Source organism: Squalius cephalus (genome assembly GCF_949319135.1).
Source record: "Squalius cephalus genome assembly, chromosome: 8".
NCBI lineage: Eukaryota > Metazoa > Chordata > Actinopteri > Cypriniformes > Leuciscidae > Squalius > Squalius cephalus.
In genome coordinates, this window is record NC_137129.1 from 42,226,941 (window position 1) to 42,244,730 (window position 17,790).

The 17,790-nt window shown below is 40.3% G+C and overlaps 1 protein-coding gene and 1 long non-coding RNA gene across 2 annotated transcripts in view; one reads left to right on the forward strand and one right to left on the reverse strand.

Moving 5' to 3' along the window:
* Nucleotides 1-5,389, reverse strand: part of LOC307163782 — a 26,359-nt gene extending 20,970 nt beyond the window's left edge. The window contains exon 1 of the long non-coding RNA XR_013822139.1: nucleotides 5,329-5,389. This is a non-coding gene — a long non-coding RNA (uncharacterized lncRNA). The remainder of the gene's footprint in view (nucleotides 1-5,328) is intronic.
* eomesa (eomesodermin homolog a) lies at nucleotides 5,357-12,173 on the forward strand. The gene is made up of 7 exons (XM_079879879.1): nucleotides 5,357-5,716; nucleotides 6,656-7,516; nucleotides 7,965-8,119; nucleotides 8,768-8,889; nucleotides 9,307-9,465; nucleotides 9,552-9,613; nucleotides 11,010-12,173. The coding sequence occupies exons 2-7, from the start codon at nucleotides 6,792-6,794 to the stop codon at nucleotides 11,785-11,787; spliced, it is 2,001 nt and encodes a 666-aa protein (XP_079736005.1). The 5' UTR covers nucleotides 5,357-5,716; nucleotides 6,656-6,791; the 3' UTR covers nucleotides 11,788-12,173.
* Nucleotides 12,174-17,790: the final 5,617 nt, after the last annotated feature.

Consider the following 17,790-nt stretch of genomic DNA (forward strand, 5'->3'; position numbering starts at 1 on the left):
ATGGATGGATGGATGGATGGAGGGATGGATGGATGGATGGATTGGATGGATGGATGGATGGATGGATGGAGGGATGGATTGGATGGATGGATGGATGGATGGATGGAGGGATGGAGGGATGGATTGGATGGATGGATGGATGGAGGGATGGATGGATGGATGGATACATGGATGGATGGATGGATGGATGGATGGATGGATGGATGGATGGATGGATGGATGGATGGATGGATGGATGGATGGATTGGATGGATGGATGGATGGATGGATGGATGGATGGATGGATTGGATGGATGGATGGATGGATGGATGGAGGGATGGAGGGATGGATTGGATGGATGGATGGATGGAGGGATGGATGGATGGATGGATACATGGATGGATGGATACATGGATGGATGGATGGATGGATGGATGGATGGATGGAGGGAGGGATGGATGGACGGATGGATGGACGGATGGATGGATGGATGGATGGATGGATGGATGGATGGATGGATTGGATGGATGGATGGATGCATGGATGGATGGATGGATTGGATGGATGGATGGATGGATGATGGATGGATGGAGGGATGGATGGATGATGGATTGGATAGATGGATGGATGGATGGATGGATGGATGGATTGGATGGATGGATGGAGGGATGGAGGGATGGATGGATGGAGGGATGGATGGATGGATACATGGATGGATGGATGGATTGGATGGATTGGATGGATGGATGGAGGGATGGAGGGATGGATGGATGGATGGATGGATGGCTGGATGCATGGATGGATGGATGGATGGATGGATGATGGATTGGATAGATGGATGGATGGATGGATGGATGGATTGGATGCATGGATGGATGGATTGGATGGATGGATGGATGGATAGATCTAACGAGGTGTTGACATCAGTTAGAGGGTAAACATATGTCCAGTCTGTCATCATCTGACCTCAGTAACGGAGCCGCAGTTTGATACGCCTCGAACAGTTAGCGACGGCAGCGCAAGACCTGCGCTAATACACCACTGTCACGTCACGAGTGCATGAGGAGGAGTGACATGACAGGTCAAAGGTCATGAGTGCATGAGGAGGAGTGACATGACAGGTCAAAGGTCACGAGTGTATGAGGAGGAGTGACATAACAGGTCAAAGGTCACGAGTGCATGAGGAGGAGTGACACAACAGGTCAAGGTCACGAACGCCTGGACGGTGACTGTCCTGCGCTTGACTTTGACACCGCGGCAGATTAATAGTGAACAATATCATTTTCAGAATTGTTCATTATTTTGCAATTTAAAATCCATGCACAGTAAAGTCCTTTTAGGCATTTTTATTGCCTGCCAATCAAAAATCATTATTCTAATCAGTAATAGCATGTTATTTTTCCTTCATGTTTGTACAAATTGTAAAGTTTAAAACAACTGCAGACATGCTTTTAAGAAAAAAACATTTATAATATTAATTATAAGCTTGATCTATAAAGCACCTACTAAAAACAATATTTACAAAGTGCTTATGTTATTTAATTTTATGTTGCTTATGTTGTGTTTAATGTGCATTTTATACCACAGCAGAAGTCGCCCTGTGGTGAAAATCAGCGTTTAATGTTGTTTATATGTCTATGTGGTGTTTTTAATATGCTTTAAGACAAAGCATGTGTAAGTTCATAAGTTGACAGCATTGCTGAGTGTTTCCTCCTTAAAACTGCAGTGAACCAAAGACAGTCTCAAAAACACGCTTTGAAATCGCTGGTGTTTCTGACGTCACAAACTACCTTGTAACCAATCAGATCAACGTGTGATCGTCAACCAGTGGATCTCTGAGCTGAGCGAGTGAGTGGAGGCGGGGCTCATTTGCATATTCATAGAATAGCGTATACTAAATGAGGCAAGGGTGTCGAGTTACACTCAAGATATTTTAAAGCATAAAGACATTTTTTTCAAGTAAAAACGCTTAAATATGTCATTTCGGTGATCAAAGATGAGCTTTAAGGGATGCAATCATGGACTTTGACTAAATCAGTGTGACTGACCCAGATCTGTGCACTGCACTGAAAGGCGCTGAAAATACTCACAGTTCGCGTTTGGAAAATTAAAAATGTGTCGTGATTCTTCAAGATCCCAAATCTTCCACCAAAGCCTCCGAGAGTTACAAAAGAACATTTAAGACTATTACCGTCCCTTATGTATCTGTCCCGTCTAAAAGCACAGTATTGATTTTGAGTGACCCTGATTCACCCGCAGCCTTTCGCCCGACTCTCTCTCTCTCTCTCTCTCTCTCTCTCCGAGCGACAGAGAGAGAGAGAAAACAAGGGAGGGAAATAAAGACTGGGTGGCATTTCCAGTCAATAATAAAATGAGAAAGACGCTTTCAGAGGCGGAGGAGTGTTGAGGGGACGCGGCGGGGCCCTCGGGGGCCGAAACAGACATCTTGCGCCTGGTCACCGAGGTCCCAGACCGGAGAGGACAGCAGACTCTTATTTCCTCCTCAGGCTGGCAGCCAATCAGTTTCCAGCTGAGTTCCAGCCCCCCTCTCTGTCTTTTCACAGATTTTTAGCCCCTTTTCCCCAAATTCTTCACACATCTCTAGATTGCACACATGCAAACACACACACACACACATATCCCCTGCTCATAACACACATCTGCACACGGATAATACAGTATTATGAAGCGTAAATATACAAAGCAATAAAACAAAGCAACTTCCAGATTTCCAGATTGAAGCTGTTGATTTAAGGAATAATGTGAAAACATTTGCATAGGATGGGCTAAATAAAGCAATAAAATTAAGCAACTACCGAATCAAGCTTTGCTAGTTTTCATTACATTCATATAATCTTCCAGCTTCCATATACTATAAACTTCCAGATTTCAATAATGTGAAAACGTTATTGGCAAAATAAAGCAATAAATTAAAGCAACCTCCGAATAAAGCTTTGCTAGGTTTATATGCTTCCATATACTTTAAGCTTCCAGATTTCAAGACTGAAGCTGTTGATTTAAGGAATAATGTGAAAACATTATGATGCATATGATTGGCTACATAAAGCAAAACAATAAAGCATCTTCCGAATCAAGCTTAGATTTCATCACATTTGAATGAAGCTGCAAATGTTGTTGATTTAATGAATAATGCAAAAACATTTAAATGGCATTATGATGCATGTGACTAAAGCATCTCACACACTTTCAAAGCTTAATTTATCATTGCTTTTAATTTCACGGCAGCTGCACTCTTAAAAATAAAGGATCCAAAACGTTCTTTTTTTTTTGAGTGATCAACATTTAAAACATCTAAAGAACCTTTTGTGGATTTGGAAGATTGTGTATGGAACCATCGATGCCATTAAAAAGCCTTTATCTTTAGGAGTGTGTCACTGCAGGTCTGAAAGCTGGAAGCAGAACTCAGTATTCTGCACGGAGAACTCGTTCTCATCTCAATATTCCTCTTAGCTGGGAGCTAATCCTTGTGAATCTCACACCTTAAAAACTACAAGGCACTTGGGACCCGGGATCTGTCAGGTGAGAACGCATAATCATTCCTGTGTGTGTGTGTGTGTGTGTGTGTGTGTGTGTGTGTTTCGCAGGTGCTCTGTGTGGATCGTCTTTACATCACACCTTCTCATACCATCAGTTGAGATCATTTCAGGATTTGATTTCATAATTTAGACGCAGCGACTGAGCTGAAACGACGAGGCGACGTGAGCCCGAGTCCGAATCAAACTTTGCTTTTCATTGCATTCAAAATGAATGAGTATAAACTTCCAGATTTTAATATTGAATTCTTGATTTAAAGTCTTCATGAAACGCAAGTTGCGCTAGTCTTTTCCTCTCTATTGTGCCGTAACGCTTCTGGAACAAGAACAAATGTAGGGTGGGGCTTGATTTTGTCGTGGGAATTGATTGGATGGTTGTGCTTTCCTATTGGCTGATTTCATGTGAGTGACAGGTTGCCCCGCCCACATCATCAGAGAAGAGAAGATGCTGTTATTCTGATACCAGGAACATGAATTTAAAACAATAAAGATGTGCAAGGATAAACACTGCAATATTCCATTACAAAAACACTAATCATTGATTTTGATTTCATGGTGACTAAGAAAAAATGTGTCTTTTCTTACACATGAGAGCTGGGCACATGCGACCCTAAAATCATATTAGTATTAATAATATCTCCTTTAAAGTGAATACAATTAGGTCAGATGGACCAAATATGTAATTTCAAGTGTGAATAGGTTAATGGTTGACAGTGTTATTTTTGAGTAGCCTAATATAATCACAACCTGTGACTTATTAAATGTATCACAGACTCTCTTTAATTTAGCATGCAGCCCATGGCTGTCATCAAGGAGTTTTAATTACAATGCCGAGCTAAAGAGAGTCAGTGGATGGGTTTGATGAGGACACCCGGTGGGTTTTTCATTAAAGAGCGCTCGCGCTGAGCGTGTGACCCTTTCCGGGTAACCGACCATTATCGCCACCCGGTCCGCGTGGTTCCGTATCGTTATAAAGAACGCAAAGCAGCGATTCCGTGCGTTTCTCTCACTCTCTCTCTCTCTCTTTTATCAGATTTGAGGTACAGAAGGGTTTTAATAAGGCGGTGTCTATCCGCCCGGCTGTCTCTTCCTTCTCGATCACCGGTTCCTTCACACGGAAAAATAATTGGCCGGTTTCCCTGAGCTTGGAAAGAGGTTGAGCCGGGTGGGATTTGCCTTTCCCCCGCCCCTCTCTTTTTATAACCACCGCCTGATGATAAAGACAATCAGATATTACCTTATGGTGAACTGGGGCTCAATTGTTTTTCCATCTGTTGACCTGGGTGGTGTTTTCTTTTCCTTTTTTTTTTTTTTTTCGCGTTTTGAAAATGTGTTCATTGTTTGCATCGTGCATACGTTTTGATAAATACAACCTGCGTATTTCGAGCTCAATTTCACAATTTAAAATAACGCGATGTTTCGCTTTGAAGATTTAAACGTAGGCTACAATAATAATAAATGCATGGTGTTTAATAAACAAATATTAAACTATTTTATAAATAAAGACTTTGTTCAGTAGCTTAAAGCAGTCATTTATGATTAGTATTATTATTTAGGAATTATAAACATAAATTAAACTTTAATTAATAGATTTATCCCTTTTTATTATTTCTGTAATTAAGTAGGCTAAATAAAAAGGAATAAATGCACTTATTATATTTACTTTAACTAAAAAATATAGGCAATTTATTTTAAAAACTGAGTATATTTGTATTTATAGGCTACTATTATTAAAGGCGCAGGTTTTTTAAGAACTCCTCAGGTGACGCAAGCGCGCGCGCCTCACTCACTCACCTCGTGCACGCTGAAAACAATCTCCTGCAGGGTCTCGTCCGAATCATGAAGACGCTGAAACAGAGTTCACAATAGAAGTACACATTAGAACACGTAGATTAGGCACTTGAATATGTAAATACACAATACGGTTTTTTTTTTTTTTTTATACGGGGAATGCTTTGGGTATATGCACGTTAAAATCTCACGGAATTTGTGAACGTTTACTTGTGCGTGAACAGAACTTACGCTGCTGCTCGAGCTCGTTAAAATCTGAGCGCTTTCTGGACTCCAGTGCTGAAAAGAAGAGAAAAGATTGAGCCCATTTACACTGAACCGGAGAGGGGTGAACTTTAACCCCCGCGACACGATCAACTCAAGGCATGGCGGTCCTGACTGACAGTCTGTGGTGAGTTTGCGTTCCTCATTAATCGTTTGTTAATTATTTGGGTTGCCAAGTTCAGTCGAGCTCAAGTGTATTTAGATCAACCGCTCTCAGGTCAGCCTGGAGGACTCGTTAATTGTTTTGTTTTCAGTGCATCAAAAATGGTGTCAATCCACTTCCAAGTTCCTCAGTGGGTTCAATGTCAGTCTCAAATTAACACTCATTAATTGGCTTGAAACGAATTTTGAAACGTTCTATGATAAGTATGTTTTTAGTCAAAACCTAGATGCATTCCAAGTAAATATAAAACACATTGTTATTAATAATAATAATAATAACACCCACTTACCAGGGCCAGGTGTTTAAGTCAATACAAAAATCACTCTTAAAAATGTAGGTTCCAAAAAGGAGGTTTTCGATGCAATATAGAAGAACCATTGGTTCCCAAAAGAACCTTTCAGTGAAAAGCTCTTAAGATAAAAATGTTTTCCTTGGTGTACAAAACATTTTAATAATCTAAAAAAACTTTTTCCACTATAATGAACCTTTAACTCTGAAAAATGCTGGGTTGTTTCAAACCGTTTGGGTCAAATATGGACAAACCCAACCGTTGATTTAAAATTAAGTGAATTTTTTTAAAACCCAACGGTTGGTTTTACATTCAGTTTTTAAACCCAACGGTTGGTTTTGTCCACATTTAACCCAAACATTGTTAAAACAACCCAGCTTTTTTGTGCAATGGAAAGGGTTTCATTGATGCTAAAGGTTTTTGGAACCATCATTATTTATTTAAGCGTGTAGAAGCCTTAAATAAATAAAAAAGAGAAAGTGATATGTTTTTAATAGTAGGCATATTAAAACGAAAGCCTCTGAGCCAATGAGAAAACTGCAAATTGCAAAGGCTCCGCCCCCTCGAGTGAGATGGAATATATAAACTCTCTCAAACAATTCTGTCACTCACAGATTACAGTTGAAAATCCGGAGGTGTCGCTTCAGAGGTCAAACTGCGGGGCGCACGGAGCCTCGTCCTGGTGTGATCTACTTATTGATCTCGACCAGCTTTTGATTGATCCTCATCCCCGTATCAGTGTATTGAAGAATGCAGTTAGAAAGCATCCTCCCTGGCGCATCTGTAAACTTACCCAAGACCTTCTATAACCTGTCGACGTCCTCCGAGAGCACCAGCAACAGCCCGGGGTCAACGCAGATCGATTTTCAGGACATGGACCGGACAGATTCCGAGCAGAGCTCCGGTGCCAAGAAGTTCTTGAGTGGCGGGAACACGCTGATGGATGAGGCGGACACCGAGAGCTTCCCCGGGACTAAAGCAACAGCGGCAGCCGCCGCACCGGACGCGCGGAAAACTTCTCCGGTAATCGGTGGAGATGACGAGCTGTCCAGCGCGCGCCGCTACAACATCGACGAACTTGGCACTGATCGTTATTTCATATCATCTTCCCAACCGAGCTCCGACGTGACCAACCCGTGCTCCCTCTTCCCGTACGGGGGCCAGACCGGCTCGGTGTACAGTGGCTCGAACGGGTCCAGGTATTCGTCTTCTCTGCATTACGGCTCGGTTCTTCCACCCGCCGGGTTCTCATCCGCCGTGTGCGCCAGTCGGAGTCAGTTTGGAAGCGGCTATCAGTTCGGACAGGGTCCCGGGTGCCTGTACCCGTCCTATCCCGGACCGGGCTCCAGTTTGAGCTCGATGCCCATCCCGGGTTCGGGCTCCGCGACCAGGGCGCAGGTGTACCTGTGTAACAGACCGCTGTGGCTCAAATTTCACCGCCATCAGACTGAGATGATCATCACCAAACAGGGCAGGTAATGTCGAGAAGTTCATGAGCTCACTCGAAAAAAAAAATGCTGGGTTGTTTCAACACGTATTTGGGTCGAAGATGGACAAATCAAACCGTTAAGTTAATTGTAACGTTAATTTTTAAACCCAACGGTTGGTTTTAAATTCAAATTTTAAACCCAACGGTTGTTTTTTTCCATATTTGACCCAAACATGGGCTGAAACAACCCAGCGTTTTTTAGAGGGCTGTCATTGAAAAAAAAAAAAAATGCTGTTAAAGTTTTGCTTTAAAATGATTAAGTAATTTAGAACATAAATGTAGCCTATAATAATTTAGAGCGTGCATGGTTTAAAATGTAATTTTAACCTAAAAAACGTGCAACATTTAAATAAAATGATAAGATGTATTTGAATAACGAATATTCTTTTCGAATCCGTCATTCTTAATTATTTTATCAATAATCATATTCGCAGGCGAATGTTCCCCTTTCTAAGTTTTAACATCACTGGCCTGAACCTGACGGCGCATTATAATGTGTTTGTGGAGATTGTTCTGGCCGATCCGAACCACTGGAGGTTTCAGGGCGGGAAATGGGTGACCTGCGGGAAAGCGGACAACAACATGCAAGGTGAGGAAAAACACTGAGGAGAATTTCAGCAACATGACAACCTGTTATTTCTACAGTTAAACGTGTTGTTAGGGGGTTTTCTTCTCTCCTGGAAAATTTATACAATTTTACTCGAGTAGGCTATGGCCTTTATGATCAAATGCAACCAAAAACTAAATTAGATATTCGTTTTTTTTCTTTCTTTTGAGTGGGATTTTAATCTTCATTCGATGTTGGTATAAACGAATTGGTTAGATATATAGAATCTTACTTAATATAATTATGAATGTATGATTATTGCCAACGACGCGTGAAATTCAACGAATTAATTCAAACAATTTGAAAGCTAAAACAAACGGTATTGTTTGTTCGCGCGATTGTTTTTATTACTTTATTTAAACTTCGATATTTTTTCACACTTTACCACTGCATTTCGTTTTAAAATGAAAGCAGTTTCAATGCAATGAAATAAGTTTCGCATTTAATGTGAGCGATGACACGCGGGGGTGGACGTGTTATTCTCCTATGTGTATTAGAATTATTCAAAACAAATCGCTCTTAGTCATGATACATCTGTTTTACACCAGTGCAAAAGTTCTCTGCTTTATTTAGCCCAACTAATAATTTAATAAGACAAAACATTAATGTTCTGCATGCGTTTTTGTGTAGGAAACAAGGTTTATGTTCACCCTGAATCACCAAACACTGGGGCACACTGGATGAGACAAGAAATATCATTTGGGAAACTGAAGCTAACCAACAACAAGGGTGCAAATAACAACAATACTCAGGTAAACAAAATCACTCAGTTAAAGAAGTTCAGTAGTACTCCATGTTTGTGTTAGGTTGAGGAATTGTGGATGGAAAACATTATAGACGCGCATGAACTTCGTTGTTTATTAGACTTTTTTTGTTGCAAAAAAAACCCAGACATTAATGTTGGAGAGCAATATTCTTAAACTCTGAATGCATTTAGCATATCAACGGAAAACCTTTGAATAGTACTTTATTTTGAATGTATTTATGTTGCAGCAGTCTTGCACATTTTAAAGATGAGTGTGTGTGGAAGTTTCTTCCTCCACACACACTCACAGGTCTTCAGTGTGGGTTTGACACCTACAGCAAATGCTGGCCATGAACTCTGCACAAACATTGACGCTGTGTGTGTGTGTGTGTGTGTGTGTGTGTGTGTGTGTGTGTTAAAATAGATGATCGTCCTCCAGTCCCTGCATAAGTACCAGCCTCGACTGCACATCGTGGAGGTGACGGAGGATGGGGTGGAGGACATGAGCAGCGACGCCAAAACCCAAACCTTCACCTTCCCCGAGAACCAGTTCATTGCTGTAACGGCTTACCAGAACACCGACGTAAGCAGAAACACAGCCACAGCTCCTTTCAGCCACTTCTGCTTTTGTGCCGCTTCTCAACTCCTCGTCTTTGTGTTTAATTGCAGATCACACAGCTTAAGATCGACCACAACCCCTTCGCAAAAGGCTTCAGGGACAATTATGATTCGTAAGTGCCTTTCGAACAACCGTCCCTGACTGAGAAGTGCAAAACACATTATTGCTGACCGAATTATGAAAACAGCCCAGAAATATGAGGGTGTTCCTTTCGTTCACTACATTTTATAAACGATGACTCTCGAACCTTTCTTTTAAACAAAAACATTGGACATTTTTTGTAAGGTACATGAGTCTGGTTTCATTCTGTGTGTGTTTATGCTGCAGTGCAGAGTTTATCAAATTCAGTAGAAATATGAATACTGGTAGAGTAGGACTTTGGCATTATGGTAACACTCAAATATAAGGTTACTTATGGTAACTAAATTTATTTAACAATGAGCAATTCATTACAGTATCTATTAAAAACTTTAATGTTAGTTCATGTCAGCTCTGGTCCATTAAATACAACTTTTAATTCCAGTAATGTTTTAGTAAATGTTGAAATTTAAGAATTATTATTCATGGTTCATAGTTCATACTAATGTAAAGTGTTACCATTATTTGCATATTACATTATACAATATTTCTGTAGTGAAGATCTTTAGATTTAGCAAGGTTTCCCAAAGAACCTTTCAGTGAAAAGTTCTTAAAATAAAATAAAAATTATTTTAATAATCTGAAAGACCTTTTTCCACTATAATGAACCTTTCACTCTAAAAAATGATGGGTTGTTTCAACACATGTTTGGGTCAAATATGGACAAACCCTGATTTAAAATTAAGTGGAATTTTTTTAACAGTTTGTTTTTAAATTCAATTTTTTTTAAACCAAACCGTTTTTAAATTCAATTTTTAAACCCAACTGTTGTTTTTTTCCCATATTTAACCCAAACATCAGTTAAAACAACCCAGCATTGTTTGTCCAACGGAAAAGGTGTATTGATGCTAAAGGTTTTTGGAACCATCAATATTTAATTAAGCGTGTAGAAGACTTAAATAAAAAAAGAGAAAATTATGTTTTGAATACAGATAAAGTGGGACTTCATGCAATATGGTAACCCTTCAATATAAGGTTCCATTAGTTAATGCATTAACTAAAATGAGCTAACAGTGAGCAATTCGTTACAGTATCTACTAAAAACTGTTAGTTCATGTCAGCTCAGGTTCATTAAATAATATGAACAGATACAACTTTTAATTCTAGTAAATGTTTTAAGAATTATTATTCATGGTTAGTCGCCTACTAATGTAAAGTGTTGCCATTTATATTTGTACATTGAATTATAAAAAAAAGAGGAAGAAATTAATGTTTTGAATAAAAGTAAAGCAGGACTAACACTTCAATATAAGGTTCCCTTAGTTATAAATGATCTAATAGCGTGTCTACATTGACTCTTGTTAAAGAATGCAATGCGACAAATCGCTAACAGTCTCTCTTTCTCTCTCTCTCTCTCTCTCTCCTCTCAGGATGTACACGGCTCCAGAGAGCGACAGACTGACGCCCTCTCCTACTGATTCTCCGCGGTCGCACCAGATTGTCCCCGGCGCCCGCTATGCAATGCAACCCTTCTTCCAAGACCAGTTTGTAAACAACCTGCCACAAAACCACCGCTTCTACGGCAGCGAGCGCGCCGTGCCGCAAACCAACGGCCTGCTTTCCCCTCAGAGCGAAGACTCGGCCTCCGGCGCGGCTTCGGCTCAGCGCTGGTTCGTAGGGCCCGTCCAACAGAGCGGCGCGTCCAGCAAACTAGACCTGTCCTATGACAGCGAGTACTCGGCGTCCAGTCTCCTGCCGTACGGCATTAAACCACTTCCGCTGCAGAGTCCTCACGCGCTCGGCTACTACCCCGACTCCGCCTTCGCGTCGATGGCGGCCGGGTGGAGCAGCAGGAGCTCGTATCAGAGGAAGATGACCACTGGTTTGCCCTGGTCGCCTCGACCGAGTCCTCCGGCCTACAGCGATGACCTGTTAACCTCTAAAGACAAGCTTCAGGACGAGGGCTCCACCTCGGCGCCGACCGCCGGCTCCACCGCCCCCTGGATGGAGGCTCCGCCGGTCCTGAAGGTCGTCGACTCGGGCGACGCAAGCGGATACGCCATGGCGTGTAAGAGGAGGCGCGTTTCGCCCGGCGGATCCAGTACGGACGCTTCGCCCACTATAAAGTGTGAGGACTTGAGCTCGGAGGAGTACAACAAAGAGAGCCATAAAGCCATGGGTTATTACGCCTTCTACACAAGCCCTTAAGAACTGCTTTCCAGATAATTTATCAATTCTCTCTGTATCTCTTATTTTGTTTGAAGTGATCTATGTTGTGTTTTTAATCTTTTAATCTGCAAGTGCCAAAGCTTTCGTGCCCACCCCGGTCGTGCTTGTTTATTTGTGAAATACATGAGCTTCTTTTTTTGGGGGGTTTTTACTTTGTATTCTTTTTAAAGCATGCCCTTTTTAATCTTATTTTTATAAGAAGGCCATAATGTGAATTTTTTTTTTTTTTTTCTTTCTTTTTTTCTTCTTCCTTTTATTTAAGATCCCTCTGTTGTACAGTATTTGTGCACTTTAGATTGTGATGTATCTTGTACAAATGTTCTCATGGCACTGTTATGAAAGGTGAAATAAAATGTGCTTTTCATACTTTCTTTGTCTGTGTTTCTCTGCTGAATGTTTTATTTAACGAAAATTTCTTTTAAAACTACACGTATTCATGGACTTTATTAATTACAAAAAAATAAATAAAAAAAACTTAACGAAAATTTAATTCGTTAATTTACTTAACGTTGTCTTGTTTTAAACGGTCAGTTTCGAACGTTTACATTTTCATAAACAATCGGCAGTTTTGCGGGAGCGAGCAAAACATTTGTAAAGCATAGAAAAAAAAGTTTTTTTTTCGTTGTTTTTAAAATGTAACTAATAAATTGAATTCTTACATTTTAAACGTTTTACAGCCATTAAGAAATATACACAATTTGTGTAATAAAACAAAGATCCGTGTTATATTTTTTTTTCAATGAAGTTAAGGTTTTATTTGATTAATGTTCTAAACATTTCGAAAACAATCTTTGGACAGAACAATCGTGTAATCTCTAAAAACTCAGATTCAATCAACCACAAACGCACCGTTATGTCGTTATTTGAAGGCGCGCATCTCGTTTTTCTTTATTTTGACCGTGCTCTGTCAAACAGGAGTTTGTCGCCTGTATATTCAGCAGCTTTTCCCGGAGTTATTTCGGATCATACGAAACTCATTTCTGGGTGAATGTGACAGAGGAAGTCACTGCGGTTCCTCATTTTGAGTTTTATGGCCACTATTTTCTGCGCTTTAGTTGAAAGTGACACAAATACATTTTCCTTTCCAGCCCCAGCTAAACACATTTAGAAGCGTTTCTGTACAGAGACCGCACGATCTTACTTCCATTGCATTAAACAGTTCAAGATGATGTCCAAGCTAACACGTTTACATTATGTTCAAAACGGCAACAGAAGCCTCTTAAAAATAAAGGATGGATCGGATGCATTTCCAGCCTATAAGTGTGATGAAACGCATCTAAAACAGTTCACTTTGCAAAACCAGCAGTTTTTAAAAAGCCGTTTAATAGAAGAAATTAAAACCTGATGCATTAATATCATTAAACACCCTTCATTTTTTTAAGACCTACATTTTTGACACGTGCAATTTTCTTAATTGAGGAGGCAAGTGACTTCCTTCCTGCAATATTTTTCGGAAGAGGCTCAATGAGAGTGTGAAAATTACGCATCAGATATGAGAAGATGGTCGAGCTGATAAACTTCCTAAGATGCACGAGGATGGGCCTCATGTTCGCCATGTTTAAGGAGAATTGCACTGTTCTGTCTGTCAGCTCGCAATCCTTCCTCATCAGCGAATCCCTCTTGAGTTAATTTCAATGCCCGGTATTTTTAAGTCTAATGAATTCTGTTGTCAGACTTCTTGACAGAAAGCGAAGACTCCGACTAACTCCAATTAACACCTTCTAATGATGCTGAGCTCCTGATGGCGCTGAGATCATCTGCCCCGGGCGGGTATGATGGGGGTAGCGGGGCTATAAATGTTCTGTGTTCCTTCAACACTCGTGTCAGCGAATCCCACACCGGATCACCGAGATCACGGGCTCTTTTTACTTCCTGAGTCTTATAAAGTAAGACTGTTTAAATATGAAAACAGTGTTTTAATAAATACAGTCAACATATGAGGTGGATCAAAACCTTTCATCATAGTTATATGAATTTTGAACAATATAGGCCTACCCGTTCTTTGTCTTGGGACAAACTTTGATGGGCTTTTTTGATCCACTTCAAATGTTGACTACTGTGTTTCTGTCTTTATTTTGTTTCTTCCAGACCAGTCCATGTCTGTTAGCTTTTAACCTTATAACCAATGTTGAGACTTCCGGTGTCATTCCCTCCCAGTTTTTTTTACCTGTCCAAAATAGCTTACTTTCGTGTTGGATATCATGAAAAAATGTGGATATGCATATAAGATGGATATGCTTGTGTACCCCTAAAAGATGACAAAATAATGCTACTGTTGCACATTTTAAAGTTACTAACCAAAAATATTGATCACATCATCTTGTACACTGAGGCATATACAAAAATGTTGCATCAATACTCTAGATTAAGAATGTCCCTCCTCAACATCATACAGTATTGCCTCTTCCTAGCAGTATAACAAATGCAACACAAACTGAAGGTATAGGCCTCAAAGGCTATGAACATGTCCCGTCTTAAAGGTGCAGTAAGCGATTTCTGAGAAGCTGTTGAAAGTGGATCAGGGCTGCATTTCCCAAAAGCATTGCAAGCCTTAGTTGATCGTTGAACAATTGCCACCAGTGTTCTCTACGATCAGTTTAGGCTTACGATGCTTTTGGGAAACACAGCCCAGGACTGTAGCCAATCAGCAGTTTCCACTTATGATGGGGGAGATGCGTTGCATATAAGCGACAACCTTCCGGTCTTAAACTGTAATTCATCGACTGGCCGCTAGAGTCAATCCCATAGACCCCCATGTTAAAATGCTTTACAACTTTACCAACTTTAATGCCAACTTTACAGCAGAAAAAACATGTTTACAGCCTGCAAAGAGTTTTTGGTCTATATAGTTCAGGGTTTCTCAAACTCGGTCCTGCACAGTTTAGCTCCAACCCTGATCAAACACACCTAGCTGTGAGTTTCTAGTGATCCTGAAGACATTGATTAGCTTGCTCAGGTGCATTTGATCAGGGTTGGAGCTAAACTGTGCAGGACAGTTGCCCTCCAGGGCCGAGTTTGAGAAGCCCTGATATAGTTAATTTTGCCCTTCATGACGACTGTGAGGGGGGTGAATTTTTTTATAATGCATCCGTTTAAATTATATTAAGCCTTAAAGTTCTGCATAATTAAGGGCGTGGCCACTTGAGTGACAGGTGGATTGCCGCTGATGTCACTACTAGCCGTTTGTCTCCTGTCTGTTAGCGTCACGTCACCTCAGCTAATCCGCCCCGCTGCACATTTTCGTTTATCCGGGAGTGACGCGCTGCCAAGATGCCGACTTCAGGCTCCGCCCACTTTAGGCTTTAAAAACCCTCATCAGAAACTGGCGGGTGACGTCACAAACACTACGTCCATATTTTATAGTCTATGGTTGCATAGCGTGCTCATGAATTTGGGGGTGGAGCTATCAAGATAGGGGTGTGATCCTATTGGGAAGGGGGCGTGTTTTGGTGATTTCAAATATCAACAGCCTTTCTCAGAAATTGCTTACTGCACCTTTAATTTAACACCTCATCAACATCAAACTGTGCTCATCAAGCAAACTAATGCTGAATAACTTTCAGAAAAAGGAGATGAGTTCAATATGCACAATTATAAGCAGGTAATGGGTTTTTCAATGACCCATGCCAGTATCTATTAGGCTGGTGGCACTTTCTTTTGTGTGTTTTTTTTTTCACTTGTTGTTTTTTTCTCCTTTTGTCGTGGCACTTTGAGACTGAACTCTTCATGAATAGTCCTGGAGGATGTCTGATCTTGTCTTGTTCGTTTAGCTAATGGATCACATGCACACATGACCCTGAGCATCGGGAGGACAGGAACTGTACTCTTACAACAAGTCAATCGACTGCGACAGCAACACGCATTAATGCAGGAACTGCGGTAATCAATAGACACTTCACCTGCGCTCTGCATGTCGAGAGTCACAGCATGTAAACGAGGAGAGGAAAACACGAGCCGTCTGATCCCGAGCCATCAGACACCTGAAGGGATTCCCAAAGAAGAAGTGATCCAGATTCACTCCAGACTGCTTCTACACTGCACTGGCTTTATGTTAGGACAGGTTTGGTACATCATAGAAACAGCAGGAGCTCAGAGAAGGCCTGAATCTTTAGCCTACAGTAAATTGAGATTAGGAAAGTAAAGGGTTAATTCTATTTTTTTTAATCAAAGGCATTTGATTAAGCATGAAGCATTGACCTTAGTCAGGGTAGTGCGATGTTTCGTTTTTGACAGGAATGAGAATGAATCTGGTTTGAACTCATCAGCTGATGAAACTTTCAGTAGACAAAAACTCCTCGAAACATTTTTAAAAGTTGTGAAAATCACGTGATCTAGGATCTTTAGTTCATGTCGTTGTAAAAATTGTAAGTCATATCCTTAAAGCCTGGTTTTCATCCACATTAAATTCAATATGGCGTTTAACCTGACTGAGATCTATTAAGTGATTTGTTGTCTGTGGCTAATATGACAGTGGTTTTGGATTTGATACTGACATCCATCAGCGTTGTTTCATGCAAAAGCAAAGGTTCTTGGTTACAAAACTGATAAAGTGTAGTATTCCACTGGTCATGTGATGTGATGTGTCTGGTCATGTGATCACAACAGTTGTATACCCTACTGATATGACTGGAGTCTCACTTGAGTAAACATGTCAACTATAATTACTTAAGGTGTAAAACTTTGGAAAACATAAATGTCACACAGCATTACTTTAAATTTTGTGTATGCAGTTCTGTTTTTACTATGTGAAAATCCTAAATATAACATGGAATGTTTATATATCACGGTTTATCCATTGCATACAAACAAAAACCTTCGCTTTTGAATGAGGCAACGCTGAAAGATCTCAGTATAAAGTCATATCATTAAGAAATTACGTAACACTCATATGATGAAAATTAACTCTCTCTCTCTCTCTCTCTCTCTCTCTCTCTCATGCAGATAATAATAACTGTATGGAACATCTGTTTGAAAGAAAGTCATGATTTGACACAATATGAAGGTGATAAAATGATGACAATCTTATTTTTTGGGGTGAACGATCCCTTTAAGACCCTCACACATCATTAGCACACAGTGATCAGTCCTCTGACGAGGAATGAGAGACAGAACTGAGATCAGTTGAGTTTATTTTCAGATTAGGTTGATCAGGCTGATCTGAGGAGGTCAGGTCTGTTGTGTTGGGTCTGTGTGTGTGTGTGTGTGACGTCTGGGTCAGCGGTGTGTGAGTAACAGTGTTGGGGCCTGAAGCTGTCCCCTGCTCAGACCTGCACTTAACACTGAATTGATTTTAGACACCCCTCGCCGTCCTGGGAGGGTCCGGGCTTTACCGCTGGAGAACAAGCCCAACACACACACACACACACATACTGTAAAATCAAACATCTGCATAAGGTTGAACACACTGCACTGATTTAGAAGACGTTCAGATACTCCTTGTACTTTTCTTTTTTCTGCAGTATGTATTTAATTCATCCTGCGCAACTTTTTCTGTATGCATGAAAACTGGTTATACTTTATAAGGTCCCAATAATGTTAGTTATTTAATGAGTAATACATTTGTTACATATTCATCTTTGTTAATGTTAGTTAATACAAACACGACTGTTCATTGTTAGTTTATGTAAGCTCAGGTCCATTAAATATTATTAAATTATATTAACAGATACAACTTTTGATTTTAATAATGTATTAGTAAATGTTGAAAATAACATTAACTAAGATTAATACATACTTTAGTAGTCTTTTTCATTGCTAGTTCTTGTTAACTAATGCTAACAAACAGAACCTGATTGTCAACCCGGATGACCTGCATTTGCCAGATTGTGCACAAGTACTGTATCCCACATGTTCATTCTATTCGATCAAACTGGCAAAAAGTTAAAATCCCCCATTAGTCAGTTATTTTATCCCTTAAAACTCCTCTTTAACCACCAAAATGACATATTTAAAGTTTTTCCTTGAAAAAAAAAATTCCCTGTC